A 19147-nucleotide genomic window follows, 5' to 3' on the forward strand; every position below is an offset into this window, starting at 1 on the left:
CTCATTTGAAGCTACTATCTAATTGATATACTCCAATAATTCATAAAGAATGTTACATGGTTCATACTACCTTAAAAGCCTAAGAAAGCAGAAATTTTAGACCCAGTTCCTTAACCATAAAATCTATGTCTGTAAGGGTATAAGATGAAACCAAAGAGGCTAAAACCATATAGAAAGAAATAACCATAATTACATGAGTAAATGAACTTTCCAGAGAAACTTGTATTTTATCACATATAAACCATAAAACAGAATAGATTTTCATTAAAAACTTCATTTAGAATATCTACATGGAAGTTTAGTTATTATTAAGTTAAAAAGAGCATTAATAGCATGTTTCAGTCCTACCTGGTTCTGTCATCTGAGATTTTTGTATTAGAACATCTCTTATTTTCTCCACCCACAGGTAAAGAATGCTTTCACCAATATTCTGTCTAAACAAAATTCAGGGGGAAAATTTGTTATTTAAGAAAATTCCTTCTCAAATTCAAGGAAATACAGACATATTTACAATCTAAGAAATCATATGCAATTTTAAAAAGAGCTTGTAAGAACAGGTTTACTAACATTTGTTGGGTGAGTATTTAATAGAGATTGTTCCTATCAATAACATTAAAAATTCCAACTGGCTCCAAAATTAACATTGCTTACTTAAAAACAAGCTGGAGAGTTGTAACCAAAGAAAGAAAAGAAAATTTCTGAACTTGAATTGGATGAAGTAGATAGACGTAAATGTGATTTAGTTTCTGTCAGCAGATACCTACAGCACTGATGTCACTGCTCATTTTTTTAAACTTTTTAAACAATTTCAAACCACTTATCTGGGAAATTTATCACTTCGTATAATTATTTCCACAAAGAAGAATGCAAAGCACTGGAGGAACTGCCTCAGAGAACAAATTTAAAAGACTTAAAAGACAATTAACAATGTTATATTCACTTTTTGTTTTTGACAAAATATTCTGTTGCCCAAATTGATTCATTTGGGTTCCAAATGTCTATCTTGGATAAATTAAATCCTCCTCAAATGGTCACTGAGAAAAAGAACATGTCGTGGCTCCCGTCCATAGAGTCATGTTAAATTATGACAACAGCAATAAAGGTCCCAGGTGTCTACTCTTTAAGGAATGACACTAATTTAGGTAAGTGTCCGTTATGTGTGTTTACACAATCACCATACTACTTCATAACAACACCTTACCTTCTTCCTCTGAAAGTTCCCCTTGAAACCACTATCTCTCTTCATCATGCTACTCATCAGTACCCACCAAAGGAAACTTTCAAAACAAGCATACAGAAGAAAACAATATTGTTCTCAAGTAATTCTGTACCCCCAAATCTTCCTCATCTCACCCATAACTCCTCAGCACTAAACAATCTCCCATGTGCTATGGTAACCTAAGATGCTTAGAGAGAAGAAAAGTCAACAGGAAAGGTTGTAAAAAATCTGAAAACGTTAGCCAAATTTCTTTTAAACAATTCCCACTTCCATCCTCTCTTCTCAATAAGAGATATAGAGTATATAGACAGAGAAAAGTAAAATGTATTGAGTACATACAAAGCACAAATTTAATTATACGTGTGAACACATTTTATGCTCATGATTATCTAATGAAGCAGGTATTATTTCCCCATTGCACAAATGAGAAAACAGATCTGGAGAGATCAATTAACTTATTTAAGACAATCTTAGAAGCAGTTAAGAAGCCCAGAGCCAGATGTGAATGCAGACTTACTCCAATGCTCAGCTTGCCCACTGCATCTTACTCTCCTATCCAGCAGCTGTGACCTTCGGCAAGCCAGCCACTTGAACTCTGAGTCTGTTTCCTCATCTATAAAATAGAGACTTAGAGTATCTCATGTTACTTTACAGAGGCAGTTTCTTTTCAAGGAAATCTTAATTCACTCAACGTAACTTTAAGGGCCTTATCTCCACACCAGCCCTGTGGGTATGGTAGTCAATGAGAAACCTCAGTCCCTCATCTCCGTGTTTGTGATTGTTAGCCTTACAAATTTATGTTTTCGTATATAGTTCTCTCCATTTACTAACCTCATTCTATTGAATTCTGCCCACCACCATCACCAAAAATAGTAATACTAGTACCTACTGTTTATCTAGTTCGAATATCTACTATACAGAAGTGGAACACACTTTGTTATCTCACTTAATCCTCTCAACCCATCCTTTAAGGCAGGAAAATCACCCCTCTGTGAATATACATTCAAATTCAGATTTATTGTTGGAGGGGTTGTGAAAACATCTTGGAAGAAATTTCACAAGTAGTAAGTAACTTTTCCAAATAATAAAGAAGAAATTAAACCTCAACTGCAAATCTCCTCTCCACTGGCCCATGCCTTCCCGCAGAAGACTATATAATAGCACTTCTGCCCAATGTCAGTTACTGAATGCTTTGTTCTTCCCTAGCATTTGACAAGACTTACTGAAATCCAGTGGAAGGAAATTGCAGTGGGTATGAAAGTTTCCTGAGGAAAATGAAAATTACTTTTTCCCTTGGAATCCCAAAATCTATCACTAATGGTGGTTTTTTTTTGTTTTGTTTTACTTGTTACTATTATTGCCATATTTGTGTGTGCTCTTATGAGGAGAAACTGTGTTTTCTCTTCGTTCTGAGATTTTAACTATCCACTAGGATTTGGTGGTTTTCAAACTCTTGCCATTGCTGTAATGAAATCTCTCACAAAATCAGAAACAACCTAAAACAGACAAAAACTGAAATCCTCCTTCCTGTGCCTATCTGCCTCACACCCCACCCCCAACTGGTCCTGGAAGAAGTTTGCTGAATCCTAAGGACACTGGCACGAAATTTTAAAAAGACTCATTACAGAGTATGATGTTAAGCTTTTATTCATGAAGTTAAATTATAGTAAAATAGCTAAATAGAAAATATCTGGAACAAAATTTGTGTCAAACGAAAGATCAACTTGGATTAAAAACTGATTTTCATAGAGATATTTTATGAGTAACTATACTTAAATGACTATTACCCATTCCAGAATGATCAAAACGAAGTCAAGTTACTCATGACTCTGTCTTTATTTGTGGCTCTAATTGTTTTATCTTTAATTTTCTAATATTTATAGTTGTTGATTGAAGGATAAAGCTACTCACTAAAATACATACTAAGTTGTGTGACCTTATACAAATCATTCAATCTGTCTGAGTTTTCATCATTCCATTTTCAAATGACAAAATCGGATGAGATAATTCTTTTAATAACAACAAAAACAGGAGTTGCTGTTATATGGTGCTAATGTACATTACACGGATTATGTCATTTTAACCTCACAACAACATTATTCTATCATCCTCATTTTATAGATGAGAAAACAGATTCAAAGAGGTCATATTATTTCAAAAACTGATTCTGGAAGCCTGACCAAGCCAGCCTTGGCTGGCAAAAGTTAGCTTGGCAAAACTAAGCTTGGCCAAACTTAGATTGGTAGAACTTCCTGACTTTAGGCCCTGACTTCCCCTTTCTTAGTACATTTTCCTTAGAAAACTTGTCATCATAAATTCTTTTGTTGCTCCTTTGGAATATATGGATGTCTTTTTAGAAGATTCTTGTCAGTTTTACAACCTAAGAGTGTCTTTCTCAAGGACCTGGGAACCATCCTTTTGAATTATAATCATCAAGGAAGACAGCATCCCTTCTCCCAGTCTCTGTGGGATTGGAGAAGCCTAACTTCTGATGAGCAACAATTAGCAAACACAGATGGCCTCACAGAGAAACACATTTGCAAACTCAAGAAATAACTTACTGTGCTTACACAGCTCATTGATAAACCTTCCCTCAATATCCTCATACTAGCCCTTACAAATTCTTCTGTTGGGAATACAAACTGGTGCAGCCACTGTGCAAAACAGTATGGAGGTTCCTCAAAAAATTACAAATAAAACTACCCTATAATCCAGGAATCACACTACTGGGTATTTACCCAAAGAATATGAGAACACTAATTTGAACGGATATATGCATCCCTATGTTTATTGCAGCATCATTTACAAGAGCTAAACTATGGAAATGACAGAATTGTCCATCAGTAGATGAATGGATAAAGGAAATGTGGCTTACATATAAAATGGAATATTCAGCTATAAAAAAAGAATGAAATCTTGCATTTGCAACAACATGAATGGATCTAGGTAGTATAATGCTAAGCAAAAGAAGCCAGTTAGAGAAACATAAATACCGTATGATTTCACTCATTCATGGAATTTAAGAAATAAAATAAATAAACAAGGTGAAAAAAAAGAGAAATCAAAAAAGAGTCTCAACTGTAGAGAACAAACAGATGGTTATTAGAGAGAAGGAAGGTGGAGGGATGGATGAAATAGGTGAGGGGGGTTAAGAGTACACTTCATGAACACTGAGTAATATATGGAACTTTGAATCATTATATTGTACGTCTGAAACTAATATAACATTTTATGTTAACCACACTGGAATTAAAATTTTAAAAATTCCCCTGGCAAGGGAAACAAAAGTAAAAATAAACTACTGTAACTACATCAAAACAAAAAGCTTTTGGACAGCAAAAAGAAACAGTCAACAAAACTAAAAGGCAGCCTATGGAATGGGAAAAAATATTTGCAAATGACACATCTGATAAAGGGTTAGTTTCCAAAATATATAAAGAACTTATAAAACTCGGGGGGCCTGGGTGGCTCAGTTGGTTAAGTAAGCATCTGTCTGCAGCTCAGATCATGCTACCAGGGTCCTGGGATCGAGCCCTGCATTTCCCTCTCCACTCCCCCTGCTGTGCTGTCTCTCTCTGTCTAATAAATAAATAAAATCTTAAAAAAAAAAATGAAAAGAAACATAAAACTCAACACTCCCAAAATAAATAATCTAATATAAAAATGGGCAGAAGACATGAACAGACATTTCTCCAAAGACATCCAGATGGCCAACAGACACATGAAAAATGCTCAACATCGCTCAGCATCAGGGAAATGCAAATCAAAACTACAATGAGATTATTACCTCACAAGTCAGAATGGCTAAAATCAACAATACAAGAAACAAGTGTTGGTGAGGGTGTGGAGAAAAAGGAACCCTCCTGCAATGCTGGTGGGAATGCAAACTGATGTAGGCACTATGGAAAACAGAACAGAGGTTCCTTAAGTAGTTAAAAATAGAACTAACCTATGATCTAGTAATCACACTACTGGGTATTTACCCAAAAAATACAAAACACTAATTCAGAGGAATATATGCACTCCTATGTTTATAGGAGCATTATTTACAATAGCCAAACTGTGGAAGCAGCCCATGTGGCCACTGATAGAAAATGGATAAAAAAAAGGTGACAGACAGACAGGTATTCCCCACTTACCCAAAGTCTGTATTACGCCCTTGCACTTTTACAAAAGACCTACGTTAGAAGCTGTTTTCACTAACCAAAAGAAACCTGAAGAGGATTTTCACTTTTATGAGAACAGCCATTACTATACCAAGGGCAGGTCTTTCATAGCAGTGAAGTGCTGTAACTTGAACATTCAGAAAGTGAGGGATACTCTTTCCTTTATGCCATTCTGGCATTTGAAAGGGTTTGAAGGAATAGTCCATTTTTAGATAGTGGAGAAAATCTGTACTACAAAAAAAAAAAAAAAAAAAAAAAAGTTAACCCATTTCCCTTTCTCTTAAACAACAGCAATTATGATGTTCTAGGTATTTTAAAATCTGTCATTTACCTTTTCCTCTATTAACATAATTATTTTCATATATTCAAAATATCCATGCAAAATACATCATTAAAATAAGGTATGATGGGGCGCCTGGGTGGCTCAGTGGGTTAAAGCCTCTGCCTTCGGCTCAGGTCATGATCCCAGGGTCCTGGGATCGAGTCCCGCATCAGGCTCTCTGCTCCGCGGGGAGTCTGCTTCCTCCTCTCTCTTTGCCTGCCTCTCTGCCTACTTGTGATCTTTGTCTGTCAAATAAATAAATAAAATCTTCAAAAAAAAAAAAAAAAGGTATGATAAGCCAATTAATCTACACGTAATCAATGACCAAATCCTAGCTTATGGTCTTCGGTATTTCCTTACCAGACCATTTTCCTCCATCCACCTTCTTGCTGCCTTCATAAAAAGACCTCCACCATCTCCCTTCTGAGTTACCAACTGCTCTTCCTGTGGTGGCCCTTCCTTCAAAACTCCTCACAGCCCATCTCTCACATGGTCACACAAATCTGATTACATCATTCCCCTGTGTAAAACTACTAGAGCCTACAAGATAATGCCCAAACTTCTTTCCCAGCTTGCAGGTTCTTTCTTCTTGTCCCTACCTAATTTGTACAGCTGGCATCTTAAACTATTTGCTAAACTCTGAAGATGCCAGGTTGCTTCACACCCACAGGATTTTGCCCATGCAGTTCCTTCTACCAGAAAACCTCTCCTCATTCAATTACCTGGCAAACACCATGTGAAGGTCTGCTTCACAATGGAACCCTCCTTTCCAACCTCATCCACATGCCCAGAGATAGTTCGTCACTAAAACCTCTAAAAAATGCTACTACAGCTCTTGGTTCAAACCTCTCAATAATTATGTCATTATATTTTATTGATACGCAATTGTCTTTATTTTTAAATCTCAAACTCCTGACAGAGTGTCAGCATATAGGAGATACTCAACAAATTCTTACTGGAAAAATTGTTAGTTTCCTGACCTCTTCCTTTTCCTAAAAGGAAACAAGCCATAGTTCATCTGCTTGACTAGGCGAAAATCAAATGTGGCATATAAAATGATGCTAGTATGAAAATCTCGATAGTGTAACAATATTTAAAATATAATGAAACTATAAACGTTAAGAACTATATTCATACATTAACCTCGTTTAATTTTCAAAGACCAATAATATTTTTCAATTTGCTGCCCCCTACTGGATTTATGGAGAAAATATTAAAGCTGTCTCACAAAACTTTTAAAAAGAGTGTTTATTTAGGGCACCTGGGTGGCTCAGTCTGTTAAGTGAGGTCAGGATCTCAGGGTTCAGGGATCCAGTCCTGCATCAGGCTCCCTGTTCATCAGGGAGTCTAATTCTGCCTCTGCCCTTCACGCTGCTCATGTTCTCTCTCTCAAATAAAATCTTTAAAAATAAATACATAAACACATAAATAAATAAATAAATATAAGAAGAGTGTTTATCTGTGTGTGAAAATAATGCCATTGGACAGGGGTTATTCAAGTAGTTTTAATAAGCAAGACAGTATAAACCATATTCTTCTGTAGAACAAAGTGTAATTTCTGACCTTTCGTAACTCTCAAATAGCTCAACTGAACCTGTTAGGTAAAATAGTAAGCTCGCTATGTCCTATGGCAAAGTATCTCTTGGTAAAAGGGGGCTATTCAGATTAAAAAAAAGGCAGATCAGAAACCATTTCTGAGTATATGCTGTTGTGCATAGGTAGGAGAAAAATCTAACTGATGAATATGATTAACATGATAGAACCCAAATAAGGGCAGATTTTCAAGAAAGAGGAACTTCAACGCCAGCAAAAGTTTCAGAGGTCAAGTAAGATAAGAACTGAAAAATGACCATAAGATGTATAATTACGACATCACTGGTGAACAAAGTTACAGTATATCTACCCTATTCTACTTTAAGGGGGGAGATAAATTGGTAAATGAGCATAAATAAAGGATTAGAGGAAGAAGTGTGTTGAGGGCATAAAAGCTGGAGTGACCATTAAGTTAGAGAAAGTTATCAGAAAACATTTAATTGAAGAAATAAATGATATTTATATGTGTAGGAATCTCTAGATGGGGTCATCCTTTATTGATACGTCCAGTTCTTGGTTACCTTTAGAGTCAAGTATGAAACTGGGGACTCAAGGAAGACCACAATTCCTCTAGGAGGGAATAAACAGAATAAATTCCATAAAGACTTACCATATTTTAATTAACTATTTTGGGAGCAAAAGAAAGCTGGCTGAGATCCCAGGGATATAAAGGGGGTACTCTCACTCTAACAAATGGGGTGGGCACTTTGAACATATAAGATAATCTTTACCAGTTCCTGGTAAACTGTTATTTCAGACCATTATTTATTTTACTAAATTAATTTATCTCACTATAATTAATTCAAATCACAGTCATCTTCTCTTGACTACTGCATTAACCCACTAACCAATTCCCCACACATCCAATCAGTTCATCACACAGAAAGGGAATGTTTTCAAAATGAGAATTTTACCACAGTGTCAGGCCACTTAAAAACCTCTGCTTCCCATGGGTCTTAGGACAAAGACAACAATCCTTAACATGGCCTACAAGACTGCGCATAACTGCCCCTGTTCACCTCACCTGTTCATTTCCTCACCGTGCTCCCTTCTCCCCTCTTCTTCCTACTTCATACTGTCAGGCTTTGTGTCTTGAAATGAGCGAAGCTCCTTGACATAGAGCCTTTGCACATGGTGTCACTTTCACCAGAGTTATCTTGACCTCACTAACCCAGCTCTGAAGTCAAATGAGCCATCCCTGACTTCCTAGACTAGGTCAGGTGTGTGAAACTCAATTTCAAATTCAATTCAACTCAGTTCAAACCCAATTCAAACTCAGTTTCAAACTCAATTAGTACTGCATACTTATACCCTTTCTTTTACAGAACTAATCAGGGCTGCAATTTTACATTCATTTTACAATGTTATGAGTAATCTCTCTCCCACCACTAAGTTCTAAATGCCATGAAACAGGGACCATTTCTGTTTTTGCTAACTATGTGTACCTAGGACCCAGTACAGTGCCTGCCATGTAGTATTTGTTGATTGAAAGAGTGAAAAATACAGTGTATCAATAGACTCTCATTCTTACACAAGGTTCTCCTATGACCAGTTTCATTCAACATAGCCTGTGAAAATATCAAAACATGAGCAGTATCTCTGCGTTAACTTTCACAATCTGGTGTTTTTATAGCTATTAGTTATGAATTATTACCATATTTTTGTATCTAAAGTAGAAGTCATATCAAATGTCTACATAAAATTATATAAGCAAACTTTCAAGGACTCTCAAATGCATCTTTTTTGGTAATAACGGAAAGTGGTTTAACAAAAAGTTTACAAAAAACTTAACATATTATAGTTCCAACAAAAGCCCACAATAAAATCACAAATAGGATTTGTTTTAATCACCTGTTACTTACATATATATTTCCTCAAGGCTATTCGATAAATCTGCACGTTCTTGCCCTTTAAGCCAAGGAGCACTAAAATTAAATAAAACACAAAGAAGAAGACTATTCAAGGATTGTGTTTATATCTCAAACAGAAATTACTGATTAAATTATAAATTATTTAACTTTTAAAAATTATCTATTGTCATTAAAAATAGATAATTAGTTATATTGTACAAATCTATACAGTTCCAGCATACTTTCATTGGCATGAACTCATTTTGTCCTTCCAGGAAACATGATGAAGATAATAACCCCAATATTATTCAATTAAAATATGGTTTAAAAAACAGGTGTGAGTTCATTGGACATTATAAGCCTGTCCAGATTTGCAGAAGTGGCAGAACAAGTTCCAGAAACCAAATTACCAGATTCACGATATTTGCTGCACTGTCAGGAGTTCCCAATTTTTTCTTAATAGTGTCTCAAGGGGCGCCTGAGTGGCTGAACCAGTTAACCGTCTGCCTTCGGCTCATGTCATGATCCCAGGGTCCTGGGATTGAGTCCTACATTGGGCTCCCTGCTCAGTAGGAAGTCTGCTTCTCCCTCTGCTTGCTGCTCCCCCTGCTTGTGTTCTCTCACTTTCTCATTCTGACAAATAATTAATTTAATAATCTTAAAAAAATAGCATCTCAAAAACTTTAACAAATACAGTGGCTGCCACATGACTGTAAAAATATATGTATTTTCTTAAAAGCAATAAAATTTGGTATTAATAATGGTTCTGTAATTTTTTTTTTTAAGATTTTATGTATTTATCTGACAGAAAGAGACAACCAGAGAGGGAACACAAGCAGGGGGAGTGGGAAAGGGAGAAGCAGGCTTCCCACGTAGCAGGGAGCCCGATGTGGGGCTCGATCCCAGGACCCTGGGATCATGACCTGAGCCGAAGGCAGACGCTTAATGACTGAGCGACCCAGAGGCCCTTATTGCTGTTTTAAAATACAAGAAATTATCCCACTGGTAGGTAAAGATTTCAATAATTGAGATTTAATGGAATTCTGTTCACACAAGTTTATACATCTTAATAGGACAAGTGGCCAAAGCTGATCAAAGATTACTTGCAATCAATAAGTCATGACTCATTAAGATTAAGCCTGGGCTGCTAAGAAGATGGTTCTTCCAAAACAAGGGGCAGGGAGAAGCACCATGGGTAATTCCTACAAGGCAAGCAGTCTTAGGCAGAGGTATGTCCAGGAACTGTGGCTAGATCAGCAGAACCAGATTAGGAGAGACTCTAGATTACCAGGTTGTCTGAAGATTTCTCTCCCTATCTCTAAAGTCAATTCAGTAGCTATATTATTCCTATGAACCCTGTGATTCTTTCTTATCTTAACCCTGTGATACTAAGTACATGCTGCAATGTGCTTTTATATAGTTTAATTTTTTATTTAAATGCTCTATACCTACCAAGTCCTGAAAGTGTTCTTAATATCTATACATATTTTGATAAGAAAGATATTTTATATAAACACAATGTATAGCATAGAGAAATAATCTTTAAAAAGACAATCTTTTGGGGCATCTGAGTGGCTCAGTGGGTTAAAGCCTCTGCCTTCGGCTCAGGTCATGATCCTAGGGTCCTGGGATCGAGCCCCACATCGGGCTCTCTGCTCAGCAGGGAGCCTGCCTCCCCCCCTCTCTCTGCCTATTTGTGATCTCTGTCTGTCAAATAAATTTTAAAAAATAGTAATAATAAAAAAATAAAAAGACAATCTTTTAATAGAAATATAAATGTAGAGGGAGCCTGGGTGGCTCAGTGGGTTAAAGCCTCTGCCTTCGGCTCAGGTCATGATCCCAGGGTCCTGGGATCGAACCCCACATCGGGCTCTCTGCTCAGCAGGGAGCCTGCTTCCCCCTCTCTCTCTCTCTGCCTGCCTCTCTGCCTACTTGTCTGTCAAATAAATAAATAAAATCTTTAAAAAAAAAAGAAAGAAAGAAATATAAATGTAGAAATATAGCTTACTTCAGTTGATAAACAGGTGGAGCTGTTCCTGGGTACTCATTCGGCAGCATCACCTGTAAAGCAGTTTAAAAACAAATCTGTTTATACTTCATCATGGCTCAAAAATACCACTTATTAAGCTAGTCACTGGACCAATTTGTTACTTGTCAAACTAAAAACCAAAACCATTGTTTTGTTCAATCTCAGGAAAGAATGCCCTCCTCATATTTATACCTACACATTAAATATGTTGTTAATGATGTCAACTTTTTAAGAAAGAGCACACTATTTGCAGAGAAAGCATAATAGCAATGAAAGTTAGGAAATAAGGATGGGGAGGAGAAAGATGAAAGGAAAAGAAAACAGAAATTGGGGCCTTATACGCTAACCCCAAATGAGTAGAGTGGCATTAGAGCATGTTCCTGGTACTCTTCTGAAGAAATACTCCCCAAAATCCTATTAAATACTGTTAAACACATTAAATAGCTAACACTTTATAAAGACCCATATACATTTGTTCTCAAATCAGTATTATTATAAAAACAAGCACTGACAGGAACCTTTATGTTGAAAGTATATGCAGTCATCACAGAATAAACATTAATACAGAAAGCCACACTCATTTTGTCACTTATTTATCTTAACCACAACTGATTCTCAGTTAATAAAGAAATAAATACCTACTTTACGAAGCCTTTTAAATTACTAACCTATTCTTCTTAAGTGTTAGCCATCTCTCCAGGTTTAGACCCTCTCCTATTAAAAGGACAGGACAATGAAATGAAATGAAACTCAAGCCTGTCACTGGTACATTAAGAATACTTAATTAGGGGCGCAGGGGTGGCTCGGGTGGTTGAGCCACTGCCTTCGGCTCGGGTCATGGTCCTTAAGTCCTGGAATCGAGTCCCATATGGGGCTTCCCCTGCTCTGCAGGGAGCCTGCTTCTCCCTCTCCCTCTGCCTGCCACTCCCCTGACTGTGCTCTCTCTCTGTCAGGTGAATAAATAAAATCTTTAAAAAAAAAAAAAAAAACACTTAATTAAAATAACTGGGATAGGAAAGATTGAGACTATCAACCGAAGCGTGTCTTGAGAGTGATCAGAGACTTAATTACCCATATGTTTAGACAATCAACCGTTAACAAAAGCCAACAACAGAAAAAGACAATTTAGAAATTGCAATAGTCATTTAGAGGAAAACAGTATTAGTCAACTGTGTAGAGTCAATGGAAGATGGCTATAGAGAAGGGGAAAAAAATACCTGCAAGCAAAGTGTCCACTTGGGGTCATCTATATCGTCGCTAATTCTAATACAAAATATTTTGGCACAGTCATCAATGACACACCATTCCTCGCCATAGATAGCTGCCATTGCTTCAATCTCCTCATTCTGAAAGAAGTTGATGGGAAGACAAGTCAATGAATGTACATGCCCTAAAGGCCTGAGTTTTCCTTCCTCCCTTACAAAGTATTCACACCTAACATTACCAGCCTGGATGAAGGATCCCTGAAAAAAAAAACACTGCCAATCTTAGCAGCAGGTCACCGTGTTCTACTCTATCTGTGGTGGCCAGATATTACCGCAACGACTGTTACCAGCCCTGCTACTCCGTCACTGTGCTTTGGGCCACCATTGAGCCAATTACATATGGACTGCCATATTCTATAGCAGGACTTACAAGCCGAAAGACATATTCTCTGCTTCACCTCTTCTAGCAGGGAATCCTCACTCCCACTTCCCAGTAGCGTTGCTACATACTAGCCCTAGGTTCCCACTCTGTTATCTCCTTCACTGTTTTTTTGTTTCGGACTGGGGCACAGGACTGGGGCACAGGACTGGGTAGTTGTTTCGTTGGTTTTTTTCGGTAATCAAACCCTAAAAACATTCCAGAAGTCATTCTTTTGGTTTGGGGTCAAAAAAATAAAATAAAATAATAGCATCTAAAGGTGAAAATGGAAAGCAAAGTATGCAACGCTGTATCCTCTCATTTTGTCCTCACAGCCCAGTAGGAAAAGCGTTAAGAGTCCCACGTGAGCCACGCACTGGGAAAAGCTCAATATCAAGACAAGAAGATCTAGGGGGCCCTTAAGGAATTCCAGGGTCTGTGTTATCATTGCCCATTTTGCAAAAGCAGAAACCGGGGATAAGTCGCTTGTCCAAGGTGACCCGGCGGCGACAGGGCAGAGAGCAGAACCCGGATTTCTGTTTCCGGCCCGGTGCTGCTCAGTCGCGTGCTGATGGTTGACGATGACACCGTCCGAGGTAGGCCGAGCCTGCCGAAGCCTCAGGAGAGGCCAGCCGGAGGGCGACCGGCGAACGAGCGCAGATAAAATGAAACGCGGTGGAGGAAACCGAGCGCCTGGCGGCCCGGATGGGGCCGGCGGGAACCGGGGGGCGGCCCCGGACAGAGGGTCCCTCAGTGGAGGCGGCCCCGGGCGGCAGGGCGAGGCCGAGCCCAGCCTGGAGGTCGGCGCCCCGCCGGGCCCTCACCTGCCTCTGGTCGCTCCCTGCGTCCCCCTCAGCCATGTGGCCCCGGGAGCGGCCGAGCGGCCGTCGCCTGCCCAGGTCCGGAGCGTGGGGGCGGGGCGCTGCGGCGGCGAGCGGAGCCCGGGCTGCGGCGCGGTGCGCCCCGGAACCGCAACCCGGGCCGCGTCGCGCAGCCTACATCTGCTTCCGGGTTGCAGGCCAGGTGATGAGGGGCCCCCTAGGCACTCGGGGCTCCCCGCCCTGGTCTTGCGTGGGTACTCAGTCCGCACCACGGCGGCGCCCGGGGAAGGCGTCCCGCGAGAGAACCGGCAGGAAGTCTTTAGGGCTGCGTGTGCTGGAAACTGTGCGACTGGGGGCTTCAGCTCGCCCACTGTGGCCGCGGTATCCCGGAGTCCCCGGGAGACGTTGGGTATCCGGGTTTACCGCCACGTCCCAGGGAGGAGCTCGACCGCACCCTACAGCCCAGACTCGTCTTTGCGTTTCAAGGCAGGGTTTTGTTTTGTTTTGTTTTTTGGGTTTTTAAAAACGTGTTTTAAGGGATTTTGTCAAGTCTGGGCAAGGATGGGTTTGATTTACCAAAAACAAAGCAGGAGAGAACAGGCGGCATTTTGAAAGCATGCGGGAAAACTTACTCACTGTTGTGATAGTTTTGGGGTTTGTTTCCGGATGTGTGTGGGGGGGGTCTTTCTCTTTTTTCTTTTATTTTTTTTCTTTCCTTTTCTTTTTTTAGGGTTCTTGGACATTTTGCCTGAAAGCAACTTTTGTACAAACGAAACGGTGACACGTGTCATTGTTTCAGTATCCAGAAAATTTGAATGCGTTTGCAGCAGTTACTCTTCACTCGGCCCCCAAACACAGTCCAGTACACTGGTCGTGAATCACATGGATGCCTTAATCAAGCCGCTTAATCTCCTCGTGCCTCACTTTCTTCACACACACAAGCAGGAACTCAAAATATTCCATCTTGCCTCTCTTTTGTCTTCCTTAACCATGGGCATGTTTCAATTCCCCTATGAAACTTACAGTGCACTGTTGAAATATTTGTCAGGAATTCTGACCAAATTACTTTGAGGGGATCTTAGTAAAGCTTGTGGATTTATTAATTCAACAGACATGTGTTAGGTTTGCAGATGCATTTGGAGATGCATTTTCAGACATCATGCATTGCCTTGGAGGAGCTAAGATGTGGAACAACTAAAGTAAATCAAGATTATAATGAACTAGAACTGTGTCCTGTTATGTTGGCATAAAGACAGACTGTCCATCCAAATTTTACTGGGCTCTTTGTTCCAGAAAATGCTTGAACTGAGTTATAAAAGAATAGGTAACAGTTAGCTAATTGAAGAAGGGGAGGGTAGTTGTTCCAGACGGTAAGAAAAATATTGGCAGGAAAGTTGTGGCCCATTTAAGGAAGCCCCGGCAGTTCATTGCCTCTGACATCAGAGCGTTTAACCACCTCTTGTCACATAGCTTGCATAACACATTTCTGATTGTCTCCATAAATCTGCGCCTAGGCATTCATTTTGGTTCCAAGGGAGGGCGTGGAGGGCTTTAGCCCTCTGTGATGTTAATCACATTTCCTATAGTTATTTGGTTTGGACGGTGTTTTTCTTCCTCTTGAGCTAAAACAGTTTCAAGCCCCTCCTTCCAACCAAGTTGGGCCCCAAAGTCCGTGATGGAGCCAGTCTATGGTGGTATTTCTCTACTAGGCGAGGAATTTGCCTGTAAGTGCTAAGGGGTTTGGCCACTATGCATCTCCAGGTTGCCTGAAACTCTGCAGTTAGCCTCCTAATACTACCTAGATGTCCATCTGTTGTTAAATAGCTTCCTTCCTTTGCTCTAAACTCTTCCTTTATTGACCTCTTCATATTTCTTATATTTTCTATTGCGTAAAATAGTGGTTTTCACAGTTAAAAAAAGCCACAGAATCCTTTCTTCAATGAAAGTTTGCGTAAAACAAGTTAGGTTGTTATGGCTGAAGTAGTGGTGATGAGCCTGAAGTTCCAATTACCTACCAACCCTTCTTCCCTCCCAGTAGCACCTCAAAGACGTTAAGCCCAAATTTGAAAAATACACAAATATAACCAAAAACAATGCACAACAAAACTTAACCTTCTCAACAAAGCACACTATGTCCAGTTTATTATACATAGTACCTCTTTTCCACCAAACATCACAGAAACCCAATTTATTTTACCTTCTACAGATTACACCCATGATTTTCTACAACAGTTGATCCTTGTACAACACAGTTTGAACTTCAGGGGTCTACTTACACACGGGCTTTTTTTGATACAGTATAGTAATGCAAATTTTTTTCTCATGATTTTCTTAGTATTTTCTCTAGCTTTATTTGTAAGGATATGATACATAATGCATATACAAAATATATATTGGTTGACTGTTGATCTTATCAGTAGGGCTTCCAGTCAATAGTAGACTACTAGTAGTTAGGTTTTGGGGGAGTTAAAAGTTAAACATAGATTTTCGTCTGTGCTGGGGCTGTGTCCCTAACCCCCACGTTTAAGGATCAACTGTAATTCCATTTCTTCTTAGCTTGAGCCTTTAATTTTTCTTTTGAGCTCAGATTCTGATCAGAAATTATTCTTTCTGCCAAAAGGAACAAAACAAAAACCTCCCTATTTCTCTGAATATTTAAGCATGTGTCCAATACAGAGAACCCAAACTTAGATATGCAAAGAGCCCTTTGGAAGAGAAGGAAAGAAGTAGTTACTGAAGTAACAAGTGTAGCAGACAACCCACACTATGTACAACACATTGGAAAAAAGCAAAACTTTATTTTGCTTCATGTGAACTTTGAACAGTTGCCTAAGCAGAGGCTGAGAATGGTCTGCAAACAGTAACACAGGCTTGGATACAAGAGGGGTCTCTAAGCCGGATTCTTCTGATTTCCACATCAGTTTGCCCAAATTGTTGGTTACTGGAGGTCTCCCTCCAGCTCAGTATGTTCAAAACTGAACTCTATCTTTCTCCCTAAACCTCCTCCCACTCCTGTTTTCCCCAGTTCAGGAATTGGCAACCCCTGCACCTCTGCATTAAAAATTGCCCAAGCATGAGATCTGGTAGACTTGTGCTCTCCCTCTCTTTTTCTTCCTTCACACCCAAACATCGAATTCAGATGATCCTGAATCCTATATCCCTTAATGTTCTTTGTATCCTCCTTCCTTGCCTTCCTGACTCCATCTAGTCCCTCTTCAAGTTATTCTCCTCTCATCTGCCAGGGTATTCATTGACAATGTTAGAGTCTGATCATTTCTTTTTCTTCCTCAAAATCCTTTACTTGCTCCCCAAAGCTTTCATGATAATGCTTCAGCAACTTAAAACACAAGGTACGTTCCTGGTGACCTCCCTGTATTCCACTTTTCAACTGAGACGAAGCTAATTTATTTAAGTTTTCTTTGATGAAAGAATTCTATGGCTTTAAAAAAAAAGTGAGAACTGCTGTTTTACACAAGAAACACTGTGTGTAGAATTAGAATTAAAGAGGTCAGTGACTGGCATGAAGGAAGAGAACAGATGTGTTTAGCAATAAATGGACAGGTATATGGTATTTAGGGTGAAAACTGCAGAAGGCTTCAGGTGACCTAGAGGAGATGCATATGACCAGATCTCACAGGACTCTCAGAAGAGAGGGGTGACTGGCTGCCCCACAGCTTCTATGTAGGATTGACTTTAGAGTGCAGCAGGGTTGGTAGGAGAAATTTGCTTGAAATTTTTTCCTTAAGATTAAGAAACAAATTGTCTGAATCACATAATTGGAGGGGAGAAGAGATGTCAGTGAGGTCACAAAGGGTCAAAGCCCTCCCTTGGTACCAAAAATGAATGCATATATAAATGTAGATATCATGCAAATGATAGAGAGAGGATTCTTAGCAGATTTTGCAAGCAGGGTGACAAGATGAGATTGACAGCTGTGATACTAGAGGCAAGAAGAATGAGTTATGTAAATGAGAAAAAAAAAAAAAAAACCCTAACCTGGGAGTGTATACATCTGACAACATCAGAGATGGCTGCCACAGTGGGTGAGGAATTCAGCCTGTGAAGGCTTCTCTATAAACATACTTGATGGTTTGTATAGGGCTTTTACAAAAATTCTCTAGGAACTTGCTAGTCCAAGTGAGGTCTGTAGAGCAACAGCATCAAATTTCCTGAAAACTTGTTAGAAGTGTAGAAACTTAGATCCCACCCAGACCTATTGACTCGGCATTTTAGTAAGCTTCCTGGGTAATTTTTATGTACATTACATTTTAAGAATCTCGTGTGGCAGCCAAGAGAAAGTGCCTCTTAGATCCTGGAAAGCAGGGAGAGTAATTGACTGACGGCCCCAGCTACTGTGCTCTGAGATCCATTACTCCATGGGCACTGAGGCTCTGCTCCCCGTGGGCTGCAATCAGCAAACCACAAAGCAGAGTCGCTCAAACTGGCCCATTCTCAGGAGACAAGAGTCCTTTGATGTGGAATCTGGGCTCCAGGGTTCCCTCCCAACACCTTGCTGAACTTTCCTAGAATTATTGCCAAATGACTTTCCTCCATCCTTCCGTCCATGTCCCCATTCACTTAGGGTCAGATATATATCCATTTGATGACTCTCTGAGCCTCTTCAGGCTCCCTTTCTATTTTCTCCCACAGGTATTTCTCCCAATAAATTTCCTGCACATTCAACCTCATTTTGGGGTCCGCCTTGCCAGGACCCAGACCAGCACAAGGTGCTTTAGGATACACTGTAACACAGGTGAATTCTGCCCATGTAGTATTGACCTATAGTAATACCTGTTTCTGAGCATTTTTTCTTGGGAAAATACGTCCTTAAAACATTTAAGAAACAAAACACAAACCACCGCGGCACAGTGTTAGTGATGAATCTCTCCCTTATTCTCTGTGCTTATCTTATGCTCCCAGCTATTGAAAGCCAGTGTGTTGGACTACAGGCCAAAAAATGCTGAAGTTGTAGGTCCTCTGTGTGCCATTTATTTGTGTTCTGCCAACAGTTTGACCAAATATGGCCAAGAAAAGCAGCAAAGGTCCAAAGGAAGATGAAAAGGCTGGATATTAAAATGTAAGTCTTATGGAGAAGTTTTGTCAAATAGTCAAGGAAGCAGAGTCAAGATTGGCAAGCAATTGGGGAAGGGAAGAAATCCTTGAATATAATGTCACCATAAGTAACACTGCAGCCTTGCAAGATTAGCTGGCAATGGTGCAGTCACCAGGAAACGGTGGTGCCAGGCATTTCTTGACTTCAGGAGATTTGAAGAGAATGCAAGGGTTATGCATAATGTGCAATGCTGGAGTCCATCCACGGCGGAACCGTGCTGGAAGGATCCCATTGGCACCAATCCAGGCAGCACTCCCATTTCTGAAATAGGAAGCCCTGTCTTCTGACAAGGTGTGCAACCACTTCAATGACCCTAGGGCAGTAGCCGCACGTGTGTGTATGCCTCAGAAATTAATCCCTCAGTATCAAGTGGTCAAGGGGAGAAGGTGTTATGTGGTCAATCAAGTTTAT

General features: G+C 39.7%; 1 protein-coding gene across 3 annotated transcripts in view; it reads right to left on the reverse strand.

Annotated features, from left to right (window-relative positions):
- The window catches only part of IMPACT (impact RWD domain protein), a 29284-nt gene extending 15510 nt beyond the window's left edge, over window positions 1–13774 (reverse strand). Inside the window, exons 1-5 of one of the 3 annotated variants that reach the window (XM_032859739.1) lie at window positions 13627–13774; window positions 12397–12525; window positions 11159–11211; window positions 9163–9225; window positions 349–434 (exon numbers count right to left, since the gene is read on the reverse strand). In XM_032859739.1, coding sequence (XP_032715630.1) covers window positions 349–434; window positions 9163–9225; window positions 11159–11211; window positions 12397–12525; window positions 13627–13662 — 367 coding nt within the window. In that variant the 5' untranslated portion in view covers window positions 13663–13774. Of the gene's footprint in view, window positions 1–348; window positions 435–9162; window positions 9226–11158; window positions 11212–12396; window positions 12526–12613; window positions 12635–13626 lie in introns of those variants that run through there. The other 2 variants (XM_032859738.1, XM_032859740.1) reach the window with 2 other exon arrangements.
- Window positions 13775–19147: the final 5373 nt, after the last annotated feature.

The sequence above is a fragment of the Lontra canadensis genome, unplaced genomic scaffold, assembly GCF_010015895.1.
Source record: "Lontra canadensis isolate GAN:19392208 unplaced genomic scaffold, GSC_riverotter_1.0 scaffold17, whole genome shotgun sequence".
NCBI lineage: Eukaryota > Metazoa > Chordata > Mammalia > Carnivora > Mustelidae > Lontra > Lontra canadensis.